Source organism: Mauremys reevesii, linkage group 6 (genome assembly GCF_016161935.1).
Source record: "Mauremys reevesii isolate NIE-2019 linkage group 6, ASM1616193v1, whole genome shotgun sequence".
Taxonomy (NCBI): domain Eukaryota; kingdom Metazoa; phylum Chordata; order Testudines; family Geoemydidae; genus Mauremys; species Mauremys reevesii.
Window position 1 is genome coordinate 20,579,204 of NC_052628.1, and position 17,534 is coordinate 20,596,737.

Below are 17,534 nucleotides of genomic sequence, written 5' to 3' on the forward strand. Positions count from 1 at the left end.
AAGTTAACAAGTCAGGTTTTCCTAATATAGTAGCTAAGAAATTAACCGAATCCCTTTAAACAGGAAAAGGATCAACATCCCAAGATGATTCTTAAACAGGAAAGGTAGCTTTGGGTTCTCTCTTACTCTGTAGTCATGTAGCACTTTACTGCTGATGTGCTGGAAGCTCTACATTTTTTTCCATAGAATTGGTCAAAGTGGTGGTGACACAGATAAAATGACCTAGAATAAAATTGCAGTAGATCAGCGTTTGACTATGGCTGGCCAGAATATTTCGTAATGGATGACATTTCAACAAAAAATTGACAATATTTCCCGTATAACTTTCTGCAGAAATCTTTTCCCCGTTTTTTTTTTTTTTTTACCAGAACTGTAAATATGGACATATGAACGAAATGGATCATTAGAACTTGTTTCTTCAGTAAATAACAAAATATGAATAATTGAAGGCTCATGTTGTCATCTTTTTTTATTGTTAAATTGGTGTAATTCAGCCATTTTTAATTTGAAATTGGCTAATTTTTTTAATATAAATTTGTAGTTGTATTAAACAATTGACTTTTTTTCCTATTTTTATTACTTCACCATAAAGCTGGAGATTATCTAATGATTCTAGATATGTCATTATGAAATGGTGGCTTTGCAGTAATAGATGTTTCTGTGAGTGTTCAATGGAAATGTATGTAAAGTACTACCCAGCTACTTATTTATCCTCCTGCATTAAAAATATTATGGCTCTCAGCAAAAGCATACTTAAAGTGTCTCTTCTCTCTACTATAAGTGATTGGCTTGTGCTGGAATCTGCACCCGCAAGCTTCTACTTTTTCAATATTTTTGATTCACTTCTGTCGTTTGTGGGTTGTTTTAACTGGTGTATAAGGTTAGGCTTTGTTATGACTTTCCTTCAGTTTATAGTTTTAAAATGTTTACTAAATGAAATTAGGTGCTCAAAACAGCAGTATAAAAAGCATTCCTTTAAAACTGGGACATACTTGAGCTAACCAATCATCAATCTCTACTGTACTAACAGTCATTTTTCTTCTAGCAACTAAACCCTTTATTTCTGATTAAGCTGAAAACTTGAAACACCAATTTCTTTTATGATGATGATTCTGACTTTTCACAGGGCTGTGCACTCACTGCTGACCAGAAAATTGCCTCTTCCTTTCTAAATGTCTGTGCTTTATGCTTGTAGAACTGAAGTTGTAAAATTGTTTTTGTTTGGAAAAGTATTAAACACCTTACATTATGCCACTAGTATATATAGAGAGTCCTGCACCACAGCTATTAGACTAGTGCCTCAGTCTTTGAATTTATAAGTTATATGTTCATCTGGGTTATCAGTGATTGATGGCTTCATTTTTCTTGCTGCTGTCTTTTATTTAACATAACTTCAGTCTAATTGCTTTCCATTACAAAATGTGAGCGAATGGCTGAGATTCCTTATTCCTGAAGATGTGAGCATAATTTATTACCTTCATCACTAAACATACTTATCTGTAACATTAATTATCATTTAACAGCAGAGTGGTCCATCTAGGAGAGCTCGTTCTTCAACTGTCACAGGTGGTGAAGAACCAACGGTAATAATACTCTTTATCAAACACTTTCTGTAAATGAAATATGGGTTGGGTTTAGCATCTTTTGCGACACTGAACATTTTTTTGTAAGCAGCAGTGTATTGGTCTAAACTTTTCAGAAACCATAGCTAAGTTTTAACATTTGTTTTTCACCTTTTACCTTGAAATAATTTTTTTCAAGTAATATGATAATATCACAGTAATATTAGCATACAATAAAGATATGGATATAATGCAATTGATTTTTAAACAGAATGACACTCTTGGTAAATATTGACTAGTGCTCAAAAATTGAAAGCTATAGCACTTCATTTTTAAATGCAATATAGATTATACAAACAGACCCTTTAAAATATAGCACTTACCATTTGCACTGACTTAACACTAAACTAATTCAGTTTTATTCTTAGGCCTGGATACTGTTTTGAGAACCCTGCAGGCAGAGGGGTTTACCCATGTAATTCTCAATGTAGTTAGTATATGGTTTTTGTTTACTAACAAATTTTCCTTTCCTGTTATCATTAACTAGCCCGGTGCTGGATATTTGACTCTGAATGGTTCAAGAAAATATTTTACAATGCTTAAATTGGACATTTAATATCCTGAAATCATTTTCCATAATGCAGTGTAGTTTGTGAAGCTATCCCAATGCACTTACAATGTGGTTAAATGTGAATCTAAATCAAGTGGATTGTCCAATAATAAATATATTCAGCTTTTATAAATATATATGTGCACCAATGAAAACCAGTTTATTTTTATATATATATAATATACACCTCTACCCCGATATAATGCTGTCCTCGGGAGCCAAAAAATCTTACCGCGTTATAGGTGAGACCAGGTTATATCGAACTTGCTTTGATCTGCCGGAGTGCGCAGCCCTGGCGCCCGCCCCCCGGAACACTGCTTTACAGTGTTATATCTGAATTCTTGTTATATCGGATTGCGTTCTATCGGGGTAGAGGTGTATATATTTTTATTTGTATTGTGGAAGTAGCACGATGCCCTAATTCAGGGATCAAGGTACCGTTGTGTTAGGCACTGCATATGTTCTTTATTGAACTTTAAGGAGCCATACCTTGTACCATGAACTAAGTGTCTATACCTTTCAGAAACACAGAAATGCCTTTGATATCTGTGGAAAAACTGATTAATAGCCGCATAAAGCAGGCAAAATGTTCTGTATTGATTTCTAATGTAAATCCAGTTTGTTGGCAGATAGTTCCATTAATTACACACACGTTTTATACAAGTTTATATTCCTCTACTAAAAACTGAATTCAGAGTAGAGCTACTCTGTGCAGGCCTGGTCAGTAACGCCACTGTGTTCCAAAATAGGCATACAGTGTTGGTGTGATAGCTAAATATGTTGGTGCATAGTACAAGGAAATTCTTGTTGAATTTTTACATTCATATTGATTTTGCATTTACTATACCAATGTAGACCTTCAGTGTTTAGATAGCAGATAGAAATTAATGCACAAAATACTAATGTACAGTGTAATGATATGAGATCTGTCTATTGTATTGCAGGGGGCCTTATTTTTCACTTAAGTCAATTACGGAAGATGAGCAAAATTTGATACATGATTATGTAAAGTGGGTGCTTCTTTGAATGTGTGTTGAGATATATTTGTGTATTAATGTTTTTTATTTGGATTGCTTTTAAGAGCTTTATTGAAAGCCTCAGAGGAAACTGAATACTTTCCCTTGAAATGTTTTACGGTAAAACTACACTGGACAAAGCACTAATTATCACAAATGGCAGGAGGATAATCAAGATAATTTGAATAAGTGTTTCCCATCTCTCATTTATCATATGAAAGGAAACTAGTAAAGAAAATTCAGTTTACCTCTGAGAATGCATAAAGTACTGGTAAAGAGAACTGAAAGTTCTACTTTAAGGTGTTTTAAATGAATTGCCTCTGAGTCTCTATTTTGGTTTGCAAAGCTCAGTTCATATTACAAAGGAATGCTGCCAGTAACTGGATTCAGTTTATAAGGAGTTAGGAGACAATAAAAAGGAAGACACGTTGCCATATGTGATCTTTAATGGTTCCACCTCTAGTGACTTTCCTTTGTGACTCTGTCCTCCATAGCTCCCTGTAAATCAAACCTGCTATTGGCAATATTCACTAATAGACTTAAAACATCCTTTTGGTTTTGTGTTGTATACAATGTATGTGATTAAAATCAAGTGATTTAAAAAACTTTCTTGAACACCTCCGAGGTAGCCACTTTTTAAAAAAGAATAGATGAACCCCTCACCTGTTGGCTAAGAGTCATGTGACCTAAACCACTTTTGTTCTGACAAGCTGATCAATAGCTAAAACACCCCAAATCATGACCATTTAGGAAGTGACTGAATCAGGGTTTTGAGCTGCCTCAACCAAATTTGTTTAGCTAATTCCTCTTCTCCTCCCCTTCTATTTCCTCCCTTCTTAAATAGATGATCAACTTTCTACCCATTCTTTACCTTTCCTGGACTCCTGATTTCTTCTTTGAACCACGTCGGCTGTTTTTCAGCTCAACTACATGAAGCATGTGCCCTTAAATGAGAGAATTCTCTTAGCACTGGCTACTGTAATAGTTCAGAGAAGAGTTCTGGAACTGATAGGGAATCTGATCAGAGGGTAAAGCAGATGAAAGAGCTACTGAATAGTATGTTGCCGGAGCTTTAAATAAGGAAAACTAATGCACCTTGGATTTCAACAGTGATCTGTGGGCGACAGAGAGAGACTGTGACCACAGTGCATTGTCATCCACTTTTTCAATCTCTGGGACAATCATTTTCCACTGTCCTCAACTTGCTTTACAATATTTATTTTATAACCGGGTGAATGTACAACACAAGTTGCTCTTTATAAGGCTACACAAAAAAAAGGATATTAGATTGTGGTGTAATTATGATGGTGAATCAGGCCTGAGAGATTTGTGATGTTATTGAACACACAGGTATCTGTATAGCTTACTTCAGGCCTCATGCAGAACGTGCTCCATGTACAGAACCTGTAGAGCATCAGCCTTTACATTCTTTGGTGGGTGTTTTATCAAAAGTAACTGGATATTTAGATGCCACAATATTTTAACTAGAAAAATATTTTTTTATTAAAATCCCTCATGCCTTCATACAATATTCTGTGAGTAATACAAGAAAAAACAAGTGGGAAACTTTAAACCTGTTAGATTTCAAGGTGGTTATGAACAGAGTGATTGAAGCAGGGTTATAGCAGTGATTATGAAATTAAATGTAATCTGCCATTCATCATGCAGTTGACTTAATTTGTTTGCCTCCTTCCATTCTCTGTAGGTATAAATGATTTAAATTGTTTCTAGGGTTTTCTTATACTTTCAGCCACATTATTGTTGTGAATGACTTTCATACCTGGTAATGGGATTTTTTTTCTCTTTAAATTGAGCATAAATACTGTAGTGTTCTATAGATAAGAATCCAGTAGTGATATTTTTTATAAGACATTTACATCATTTAAGCAATTACTCCATGTGTTTTTCTATCAGTGAAACCTCATGATTTCTGCTGCATTAAGCTGCTTCCATGATACACCCTACTAATGCCTCTTCATTACAGTTTTCCAGTTATCATGTTTGGCATTTTAGTTTTGAAATACTGTTTTCTGTTTCAGCTTAATGTGGAAAGTTCAAGATTTTTAAAATACCATAACAGATAGTAATATTCAATAAAGTCAGAGTTACACAAAAAGCATTTCCACCATATAAGAGAAATTAAATGTTATATCAAGGTATAAAATGCAAAATATATTTTGTAAGATTCACATACAGATAACCAGGACTGAATTAGAACAGAGGGTATTCATGTTTTCTGAATTTCCAGAAGAGTGATGCACATGAGCTCCTGAATGTTCCTCAGTTTTAACCAGTGGGGGAACAATTCACCAGTTTTGTAGGATAAGAGGAACACTTTATGATGGTGGTGGTGAATTTTTAAACTAAATACAGCAAGCAACAGTTAATATTTACATGTTGGTTTGCCTTTTGTTAAGAATTATCTTACCTTTTCCTCTGTGCAGGTGGTAGTCTTTTGTCAGACTTAATCAGGTGGAATACTTTCCAAAAATAGAATATCTCTGTCTGCCTAAAAAGAATTCGGTTCCACCTGTCCTAAGACACTCAGTAATTTTCAGGCTAATTTATTCCAAAAAATTGGTTGGCTGTATTTATAGATCTGTCTTGAAACAGTCTTCAAAGAATGCTTTTAGGCTACTCATCATGTTGCTCATCTACGTTATTACCTCTTTCTTATATTCAGACTTCTTCCCTTTTTATGAGAGTTCAATATTTATGGAACCTCCTGGATGGTTCTCCGTTGTCATCAACTACATGAGAGCATATACTCTCAGCCTCTTCTCCAGACTGATATCTTTGCAAGATCAAGCCCCTGATACGTAAATCTTGGAAAACGTACTGACAGCCCTCAATTCCCACTAACCTCTGTGGGAATTTAAAGCTTCTCCACACCTCACAGGAGTGTCCAGTACCCTGCAGAATTGAGCCTCATTTGAACTATTCGGATTTAAAACTCACGGACAACATGTGCCTCCTGATACTTGGGGGGGCACAGTGAAAAGTGGGGGGACATCTGACGACCCCATGTATTGCTACTGGGAGGGACTTTCAGCAGTACCTTCCTGGGCCAGGGCAGCCAGTCTCGCTGGCTCCTGGGGGGCTGGGGCCACATGGGCAGGGAGCACGTCCCTTTGGGCATGGCTGGGGCCAGCCCCAGCCCAGGGAGACTCACAGCAGCAATGTCTTCCCAGAGCTTGTGGACACCTCAGCAGGGGCAGCGTGAGCAATGACCCTACCTCTGGCAGAGGCCAGGGAACCTGCTCCCAGCACCCTCCCCAGTGGCCCTGCACCCAGCCCAGGGACTGCCGTCCTCTCCCTGCCCCACCAGAGCTACCTGTGGGGAGGATGGGGACTCTTCTCCCTTCCCCTTTTCCCCCCCAGTACGGTTTCTGGCTTGCTTGGCTGCTCTCCCTGGCAGCCAGGCCCAGGTGGGGAGAGAAGGTGGCAGGAAGGAGCCACTTCTCACGCTGTCTGAGGGTGGCTGCTCCAGGTCGCTGCCTCTGTGCAGCACGGCAGCTGCCTGAGAGAGTGCCTGCCTCGGGAGGTGGCAGCCCCGCCCCCTCCACTCCCTGCCAAACCTCGGCTGCCAGGGACAGGGGTGCCGAGGGAGATGGAAACATGACGGCAAGGGGCTCTGCTTGGACCCAGCTGCCAGGGACAGTGGCCGAATGTGCCAGGGGGCAGGCGCAATGGGAGAGGGACAAGAGCCCCTGTCCTACCCCTTCGTCCCCCCCGGCAGGCTGAGCAGAAATCTGGAGGGGCACTTGACCCTGCATGTTGCCTATATGCCCACAAAACATGCTGTTGGTACATCCTTGCTTACTGATACCTGAGATCAGGTATTGGTATAAGAAATACTCCCTGGTACTGAGGTATCTGTATATGAAAAGTAGTTTAGTGCAGAATTTCAGAGGCTCTGTCCCTTTGCTTCCTCAGCTGCTCACCTCTGATCACCACCATTATTTCTTGCTATTGGCAAAAGCATCAGAATGAGAACTGGCAGTAATGTAAATGGAATTTCAGTAGTGCTGCTTTTTACACAATAAGCAAGGAAGATTGCACACGGAGAGCCAGGAGAAAATCCTTCCCGCCTTCCCCCCTCACAATACTTTAGTTCTCATGTTTTCTTGCTCCTTTCTTTAGTTGCATACCTTTTCCATGGCTTACTTGAAATTGCAACATCACATCCTATGCTGTTAAGCAAAGATGAGACCTTTCTAGTCTGATTTCTGTCTAAATATGGAGCAAGAGCATGACGAGCTTGTCAAATCTGTTCTTTCCCTTTTTGCTTAACATCTGAAAAGAATGTCAAAGATGTAAGAAATGTTCCATCTGCAAAGTGTATGTGGACCTTTGACTTGTGTGCTGGGTAATTGCCTTAAATGTCTGGCTTCATTGCACAGTGTAAATGAACATTGGAGGAATCTCTCCTCTAGAGTAAAGGGCAACTGAGCACGTGCATGGGTTTTTCAGCCTACTTCAATTATATGCAGCAACTGCAGGTTGTCAGACAGTGGCAAGACTTTACAATCCCTTTCTTCTGTTCATTTTTTTGTTTTGGTGTTTTAATGTGGCTTCTTTTAGAAACAGGCTTGTCTCATTGTTTTCTCTTATCCAAACAGGCTTAAAAGAGCTCTTAAATTTTCTCTTGCATGCAGCAGACAGGGTTCCCCCTCCCACACACAGGCACAATGGCTATGTGCAGCTTGGACATGAGCATAGACTCTTTCTCTGGCTCAGCTGTCAGCCCCATTTCTTCTAAATCCAGATACTGGCACTTGTTATAACATCAACACTAGTACACTCAATGTGAAACTCACAGGCTATGAACAGAATAAGTTTAACTGCTTAAATACGAGGATACTCCCTATCCACCTTGCTCTGCTTTCACGTCAGATAAAATGCTGGCACAGCTCGTCTGCCTTAACATTAATATTTTTATTTTGACTTCTGTGAGGGGAAGTAATTTGTCCTTTCATATCTATAAGATAATACCACATCTATTGTTGCAGTCCACACAAGGAAAGCCATTATAAAAAGCAGATTACTGTAAGAAGGGACCTTAGTAGACTTTCTTATAGCTAGAAAGCTGCCTACTTCTAAGGGGATTAGTGGTACTGATGCTAAAATAAAGCATTACATAGAAACTGACAAGACAGTTAAGCTCAGGCACTTGCTTTCTCTTTCCGGGTCTTCTGATAGAGACATTTGGTTTCATCATTCTCCTGCCAATCAAAACTTTGTCATAAGAAAGAAGAAATTCCAGAATTTAAAGATTCTCTCAATAATCTAGGCTTATTGAAAGGCTACTGCAGACTCCTTGCATATTCTTCAGGTTTCTCACCACATACCTTTGGATTAATTAGAGGCCAGAAGCTTGTCCTATAAAATGTAAAAGGTCTTTTCAGCAGAAAAGTCTCCTGAAAATAATTAACCCAGTGAACACGATACAGATTTACTAAGGGCCAGATGCTCATTGGAGTTGCACCAATTTACACCAGCTAAGCACCCTCACCACTTGTCTGGCGCCTCCTCCTAGTCACTCTTGGGATTAGCTCTTGAGGCTGGTCTTTCTTGCACCACCATTATCTGTATGTTGACACATTTTACATCCATGTCCTCCTTTTCCATTGCTTGCTAATATGCCCCCTATACTAAGGGAGTTGGGAAAGACAGTGGAAGAAATGCCTTTTCCTATACTGATGACACACGCGTCACTTTGTATTTTAGGGAGAGGTTACAGGAGGGCAGGACCATGGCTTTATCTTTAAGGTGGATACTGAGTCTTGGAAAATTTAAGTAGGACTTCCAGCCCTGAATCTATTTGCATTCTTTCTTAGCACTTACAAACTGTTGCCTGAACAATAACGAATTAATCTATACTACACTCTATGAGGTAGATTATTTATTCCCTCCATTTTACAGAGGTGGAAACTAAGAGGGGTTGTGATTGACCTAAGGCTTCTTACCCAGTCCATGGGAGAGCCCCAGTGAGAATTTAAGAGTTCTTGACTTTTCCTTTAGGCTATGTGGCCTCTCTAGCAGTGACTCACATATATCAACTTTAGTGAATAAATACTCTCTCTAACAAGGGGAAAACATTTTTATAAAAGTGAAAGCAGTTCCTATCATAATGTGTAGTCTCCTGTTTCTTTTGTAGCTCCTTTAGTTTCACGACATGGAAGCTGAGCTGTTTTCTGAACAAAGTGCCTGTAGCTATGCAAATGTGAACCAGAAGACCTGTGTGTGGAAGGGAGGAGGGTGTTGGGTCAGATATGAGAAAAAGAGCCTGTGCTAGAGAGAAATTTGAAGACATGCATTTCCAAATTTTCCACTGTATTTGATTGTAAGAATGGCATAAGTAGACTTCTTCTGAAGAGAATTAATTTTTTTCAAGCTTCCACAAAATAATGATACACAATTTTTTTGCATAAACAGCCATCAGTGGCCTACGTACATACTACACCAGGCTTACCTTCAGGCTGGGAAGAAAGGAAAGATGCTAAGGGACGTACATATTATGTCAATCATAACAATCGAACCACAACTTGGACTCGGCCCATTATGCAGGTGTGGAGTTTGCTGTTGTATTGTTTAATTTCAACAGAATGCTTAAAATGTGTTGGGTCTAATTCCATTTGAAAAGCTGTTTTAAGGTTCTTAAACAGAAACAGTCTATGCAGTGCAAAGGCAATTTAGAATAAAGTTATTACATTTAACCAGGAAAATATATGGTGATTAAGATTATTTTTGCTAAATATCTGTTAGGACCAGAATAAAGATATAAATTGAGTTTATAACCACAGTGGTGAGAAATGAGAGCAAGAGAGTAAATATATTCAGAGACAAATTTTAGAATCAAATTCAAAATGAGCATCTTAATCTGTGTACTAATAAGGCCATTTATAGTAGTTTGTTCTTGCCTAAGCAGTTGTTCATTATTTAAAGCATGAATCATTTTTAATTCCATTGAACGTACTCTTTGAAATAATATATTTAAAGCTTATTTAGAAAAGGATTAACAGAGTATTGATGGCCTTTTTTTTTTAAACAGCCTAACTGCAGATAAACATGATCCTGACACTTAGCTAACTTGTTCTTGCCCCTGAAATAGCTTGCAGAAGATGGTGCAGTTGGGTCAGCAGCAAACAGTAACAACCATCTAAGTGAGCCTCAGATAAGACGGCCTCGGAGCCTCAGCTCACCCACAGTCACTTTATCTGCTCCACTCGAGGTAAGAAGTCCTGTCTCATCTGACAAAGATCACTTCTGTCCTGACTTCTCATTCTTTCTGTTGTGTTTATGACCTTTTATTTTCATTCCAATTTTGCAGCCAACGCGTTCTTCTCTCCTGATCTGTTAGCTTTGCTTCGTGAGGATAATATTTTCTTCTGAAGTTTTTTTTACATGCATCTTCACTTTGTGCAGTAACACTGCCTAATTCTTCTTACTCAAGTCTCACACTCATTCCCTGGCGTGGGGAATATTCTTTCTCCTTTGCTATCATTAGTTTGTTTCATTTGTGCGTGCATATCCTGTAGTACATGCATTACTGTAACTCCTTGCTGGAAAAGCATCACATTAGAAATATTCTCAAAAGCTGAAACATTTATTTTGAAAGGCAAGTGCAATAAACTGTAAATAAAGGCTGTGCCGCTTGAGTCTGGAAAGTCGTGGTTGAAGTAAGGACATCTCAAAGCTTTTGATTTTGTATTTCGTTCTTTTCAGCAGGATATTTTTATTTCCTTTTAGTGCTTTTGAAGATATCTCCTGGATTTAGTGACAGACTTAGCTGTCAGCTTTCTTCATTGGAAAAAGTTCTCCTGAATGGTTTTTGTGGACTATGATACAAGTAAAGGCATCAGGCTAAACTTTTCAAGTCTACATGCCTAAAGTTCAGGTTCTAAATCCATATTAAAAAAACTACAGATAAGTGCCTGGTTTTCAAAGGTCTGAAATGCCCATTGACTTCAGTGGGATTTGTGGGTACTCGGCACTTCTGAAAAAAGGCCATATATATATTTAGGCAACCAAATTTTAAAATTTGTCAATTATTTATTCTGTAAATGTATTCCTCTATAATAATAATTTGCAGTTTACTATCCTTGAACATCACAGTTCTTCCCTGAGAACTTCTGGATAATAAATTGCAGTACACTAGTATGCAAGATTAGTAAGGCACTGATTATGCAAAGTGATGCACCTGCATAAATGTTTTTGCTGGAATGGAATTCCACTGGACCCAGAGCAGGTGAATCTCCTTGTAGAAGTGGCATCTGAAATATGCAAAAATATTCTTGACTACTGCAGATTAGATACTTAAATTTGAAAGTGGAACCAAACTTACCAGAATGGTAGTTTTTAATCAATACCTGTATTATGAATTATGTAGAAAACCTAATGTGTATACTCAGTAGTGAAATCAAAGATTTATAAGTATCTGAATTAGAAATTGCATAAGATAATAGAGGTAAATGTAAAAACATTTGATTACAAATCATGCTTCAGAATCTAATTATTTGTGCCATTTACTGATCTGTAAATATATCATTAAAAATATAATCAGTGTTACTCAGCAAGGCAATAAACAAAGTTAAAACTAAGCAGTTACTGTATTGGGTAATGGGTAAAACTTTCAAAAGTGCCCAGGTCCTATTTTCAGAAGTGTCTTGATTTCACTGGGAGTTAAATGCATATGCACTTTTGAAAATCCTACGAGTTGCCTATCTCCATCTTTAGGTGCCAAAATACCTTTAGAAGTCTGGCTGTTAGGTTTTGTAGTCTCATTGGTAGTCAATGAAATTGCGGCACTTTTGAAAATTTTATCCACTACCTGTAGTTAAAAACTGGTCTGAATAGTTTGAACCTCCCTTTATTTTAGGAACTTGCTTAATTCCTATTTTAAACATTTTAGTTGATGAAATCAGTTCTATTCATCTATACTTTTTTTGCTTTAAAATGTTTGTCACGTACAGTGCCATGCAAACAGCAAAGCAGTGCCTGTATTTTTCTATATGACATTGGCTTTTTGTTATTTATAAAGAGGCAGTAGAAAAAGGTATCTAAGATCTGAGCTACAATAGCCCTATTTCTGGGAGAAGAAAGTGATAAAACACCATGACCTTCGCAATGAAAGTGTATTCTGTAACAAGGAGCAGCCAATTTTAAAATAAATTAGTGATTTGAGATGGTGATACCCCTTGTTCCTGTAAATTGTATCCCCATTGAAAATGTGTTCAGCTCATGATACCAAGTGTCGTTCATAATATAATATAAAGTGAGATTTGTGGAGTCTTAATGTTGCTCATTTCCCGCAGTTTGCCAAGGACTCGCCTGTGCGCAGAGCTGTCAAGGACACCCTTTCCAACCCACAGTCTCCACAGCCATCACCCTATAATTCTCCTAAGCCCCAACACAAAGTGACACAGAGCTTCTTGCCACCTGGTTGGGAGATGAGAATAGCTCCAAATGGCAGGCCCTTCTTCATTGATCATAATACTAAGACTACCACATGGGTAAGATGAATTCTAGCTTATAACATTTTAAATCTGTTAGTGTTTTCTGGATATTTTTACCTTGTTATTTTTGTCTTCCTTCCTGTATACTTTCCTTGCTGTTGTTCGTGTACTTATGTCTTGTCTTTAGCACAATTGGGCCACGAATGTGATTGCGGCCTGTGGGCACTGCTGTAGTACAAAGGTTTAAGAGTCACACACCTAACAAATTAACATCCTGAAGTGGCTGTTGTAGTACCTAGTCCTGCTGTTAGAAGATTTACACATCTTTTTCTAGTACGTCTTTGCCTTTTATATACTGTGCATACACTGTATATTTGACAAACTGGTGGACATGACCATCATTTTGAACAAAGATATTATGCTTAGGCTTACATTTCAAAATCCCGAACAAGATTTAGAACACCCCAGAGTTTGAATCTAGAGTGTTGTCTTAGCCCATTCTAAAGCTACTGTCCAGTTGCAAAATTTGAGTGAGTTTGGATTTCAAAGGCACACATTCTTCCTAAGTGTTTTGCATCAGCTGCTTAGGTTTGAGGCTCTCTCGTAATTTTAATAAATTTCATTATCCCTTTCACTGCTCTCGCATTAAAATGATCATCATAAATGTTCTTCGGTCATCACGAATCTACTATGTTATCTGCCTTGCATCAGTATACTGCATTTTTCTTTAATTTTTTATTGCATACGATGTTAAAAAAGAAAATATGAGAAGCTAAACAATTTTTTTAAAAGTTAATGGAGAATCAAGGGACTGCCCATTTTCTTTTTGCTTCGTGAGAAAAATGTTCTCAGCAGTTCTCCATCCTTAATTTATCTTATGTGTATACACTGCATACTTCTTGGAACTATGCATGATATATACTGTCTGCTGCAGAATTTAGGCATCCTTAAGGACAGGGTATCAGCCTGGAATTTTAACTTTGATTTTCCTTGCCTAATTCTGTTAGCTGGATCCTTGATTTTACTTCAATGTAGGTCTTTGTAGGTCACTGTAAATTTTGTTCTCAGAATAATGTTTCCTTTACCCTAGGATGACTTTGTGAGTTTTGGATTGGGAGTTACCTGGATCCCTTGTAGCCATGTTTCTTAAACTGATCTTTGTTGCTGTCGGAACACATCATTATCACTCTCTACTCGAGAAGCACATTGGATTATACAGTCACCCATTTTTATTATAGTGTTCAAAATACTTGCACTTAATGGTCTACTTCATTTTCATACTTACAATTTGACTCATAGTTGTGTGTACTGACTCATCTGGGGGACACACATTTTTCCCCTTTAAAAACACTCACCGTTTGAATTGCATAAAACTGCTTTGAGATACTTATTTGTGTATGTAGAAGTCAAAAAAATCAGTTTCTGCTTAAACAATAGAAATTTAGGAATATGTTTGTATCAACATATTAATATCCAGGAGAGATTTTCTAAGGCACAAATGGCAGGTGCCCAGATCCCATTAATCCATAATCATCATCAGAACTGTAATGTCAGATTCAGGAACTGTCTGTACATTGTCCTGAGCTCTCATTAGCACTTACACTCAATTCACCAAAGTGCTTAAGGGTGTTTTTAATTCCCATTGACTTCAGTAAGACTTGAGCACAGATTAAAATTAGTCTTGTATTTAAGTGCTTTGCTGAATATGATTGATTATTCACATGGTTAAGTGCTTTTGTGAATCATAGCCCTAATAAACAACAATAATAATAATGTCTAATATCTTATTATTCTGGGAAATACATAAATGGCTGATATGTCATCCTGAGGTTTAAAAATAGTTCTAATATGATGCCTGATGTTGAATAGGAAGGTACTTTAAAAAAAATTATACCAGTTCTCCATATGTCAGAGTGATTACTGTGGGTATGTGTGTGTGTGTGCGTGCGCGCACACACACACACAACCCATAAACCTGTGGCATCAAGTCTCAGACTCCAGTCAACTGACTCAGGCTCAAGCTATGAGGCAAAAGTAGCAGTATGGATGTTCCGGCTCGGGCTGAGAGACCCACGCCTCTCACTAGGTTTCAGAGTCTGAGCACCAGCCTCAGCAGGAACATCTACACTGCTATTGTTAGTGCTGTAGCACGAGTCCAAGTCAGTTGACCTGAGCCCTGGGACTCAGTGCCTCAGGATTTTTGCAGTGTAGCCATACCCTGAGTTAACTGTCTCGGTTTATAAATATTGTCTAATTATTTGTTGGTCTATAATGTCTTCAGAGTTTCAGCAAATTAATTTTAAAATTAACAATTATATATTTGTGCAAATTTATTTTGTAATGTCAATTTATTTTGGCAGTCATTTTTTTAAAATAATTTTCCTTTTTAATAGAATTTAACATTCAACGAAAACTCACGTAAGACTACATTATCTGGGCCAGCATTCAAGCCTTAATGCAAAAGTTTTAGTTATATGCAACAATATGAATTAAGAGTCCATCAGTTTTTAGCGTTAGATCTGAAATTGCTAACTTTTGTCGTTTTAATTAGTTAGACTCTTTGTCAGTGACATATAGTGTATGTGATTTAATTCAAACACTTGTACTGTTTCATCGTGACTTCAAATCCTCATATTGAATTTGGAACTCTAGAAATAGAGGGTGAATGTGTAAAAATTGAATGGATTAGCATATGGAGCCACTGTGCCTTGTCAGTCCAAGCTATGACTTTGGTAATTTGAGCTAGTTTAGTAATGAAATATTCTAGCTTTTCCACATCATCACTGCAGTGTAATTGCTGCTGGTTGGATTTAATTTTAAATATTATGCACTTCTATTTGTTATATGTCATGCTGATGCCAAGTAATCACTATCCACATTAGAAGCTTCTAATGATGGCTGTTAGCTTTAATGCTCCAGTATTTGGATAAAGCCAAGTAAGCCCAAATATTTTTGTATCTTTCTTTTCCATGGGCTTTTGTTTTATTTAGATTTCTGTTTATGGTATTTTATTTGTACTGTTTGAATCCGGGAAGCCATTAATTTAATGTCTGTACAGTGATTCAAGCATAAGAAATTCTTCTTCCTCTTCCTCTTTTTTTCCAAAGTAACAGATCAGGCAGGAGAGAGATGGCCTTCTCCTGCCTGATCTGTTACTTTTTCTCTCTAAATTTATAAAACCAGAAGGATGCATATTTTGCCCCATTCGTTATTTAAATGATAATTGGTTATAGACAGAGAGAATCTAGCAATAGTCCCACATGATGCAACAAACAATAAATAAACCATACAGTGCAGAAAACAAATACTCCACCCTTCCTAAACATCAACTGCCAAGCAGCATCTCCGTCCCTAAAAGCTAGTGTGAAAAAGATGAGCCTTTCTTTTTGTCTCCTGAACATCAGTAGATTCAGGCTGTCTCAAACAATGCAGAGGGTACATTCCAAAGGATAAGGGCCTTCTTGGAGAATGCCCTGCTCCCAGAAGACTTCGTACACATCCAGAAAATGAAATACCCAGGGGAGAAGAGATCCTGCATCATCATGGCTCCCTTTGCCATTAAAAATGCCATTGGAAAAACACAAACCTGAATAAAATACTTGAAACCCACACAAATATTAGAACTATAAGTCCTAACATGGACAGACTGCTTTCCCAGCTTCTTGTTAATTGATGAGCATTCCTGGACCTGGTTAGTTGTGCTGTAAAGTGATGACTATTTTAAATAAGAAATTCTGTATCAGGAATTAAGACACTACGAGTTAGCGTGTTTACAAATTCAGTAAATAGGGACCTGTGACACCATTGTGGTGTGCATCTGGAAAAAAGAATTGAAGCTGGTTTCATCATGAAATGGCAAATGGTAAAGTTAAGGTTGTATTTTGCCTAGGGAAAGAAGACACTATAGAAAGATATGTTTTCCCTTCTCTTTCCTGCTTTTTAAATAATGCAGAACTGAACAGCTATTATCCTGTTAGCAACTGAAAGAAAAAATACTACAATGAGAAAAAAATTGAGATGAAAAGAAAATACACTCCCAAACCTGGCCTTTGACATGACTTGCAAATATGTACCAATTAAAAAATAATATGAAAAACTCTAGGCCAAAATTGTCACCTCCTTCTACCAGAAAATGTTCTGATGCCATAATAATGAGTACAGTGTAAAAACTGAGACACACACTGTTTTCTTAGTTTTGAGTTGGCCAAGTGCAAAACTTTAAAAAAGGAATGTGCCATAGGGCTGACCATCTCTTGCCTTCTTAAAAAAAAAAAAAAAAAACCTTCTTCCATTTTTTATGAGTATGTACATTATTTGGACTTTGACTTGCTTTCATAAGGAAGTTTCCCATGGTAACTTTCTGGCTAGATTTTTAGTGCAGTAAGGGAGATGATCAATCAGTGTGTGTAACCCTAGGAGAAAGGAAAGATGCCAGCATGCTATGTAGCAACCTGACAAAATCAAAAATGGATAACAATGACAAATGGAGACAAGGTGTAGAATCCCAAACACATCATGAATCCCTGTCTGATTTATTGTATGTAACTCTCATAGATGCCTGAAGGTTTGCACTTTGGCAGTGCTTGCATGGCAACTTGTCACGCTATAAAAGTATTATTGGATTGAATATTGACTTACTGATGGTGACAAAGCATTCACATAAAGTATTACCACACAATGTATAATATTTCTTACTACAGCTGAGAGCCCGTTCATTTAAAGCAATTAGGTGCCTCATTTTATTACATGGAATACTAGCTCTGCAGTTTGGTTTGACTGTCTTTTATAAGCTGATAGAAATATCTAATAGAGAATTTCTGCACAACTATTGTTACTTGTTTTGCATCCTGAAAACTAATAAATAGTGAACTGGCTCTGATCTAACTGG

General features: G+C 37.6%; 1 protein-coding gene across 14 annotated transcripts in view; it reads left to right on the plus strand.

Moving 5' to 3' along the window:
• The window catches only part of NEDD4L (NEDD4 like E3 ubiquitin protein ligase), a 425,802-nt gene that overhangs the window by 368,357 nt on the left and 39,911 nt on the right, over positions 1 to 17,534 (plus strand). For 11 of the 14 annotated variants that reach the window (XM_039544808.1, XM_039544801.1, XM_039544805.1 and 8 more), the window contains 4 exons: positions 1,524 to 1,583; positions 9,627 to 9,758; positions 10,303 to 10,422; positions 12,506 to 12,703. In XM_039544808.1, the coding sequence (XP_039400742.1) occupies positions 1,524 to 1,583; positions 9,627 to 9,758; positions 10,303 to 10,422; positions 12,506 to 12,703 (510 nt within the window). The remainder of the gene's footprint in view (positions 1 to 1,523; positions 1,584 to 9,626; positions 9,759 to 10,302; positions 10,423 to 12,505; positions 12,704 to 17,534) is intronic. The other 3 variants (XM_039544799.1, XM_039544796.1, XM_039544797.1) reach the window with 1 other exon arrangement.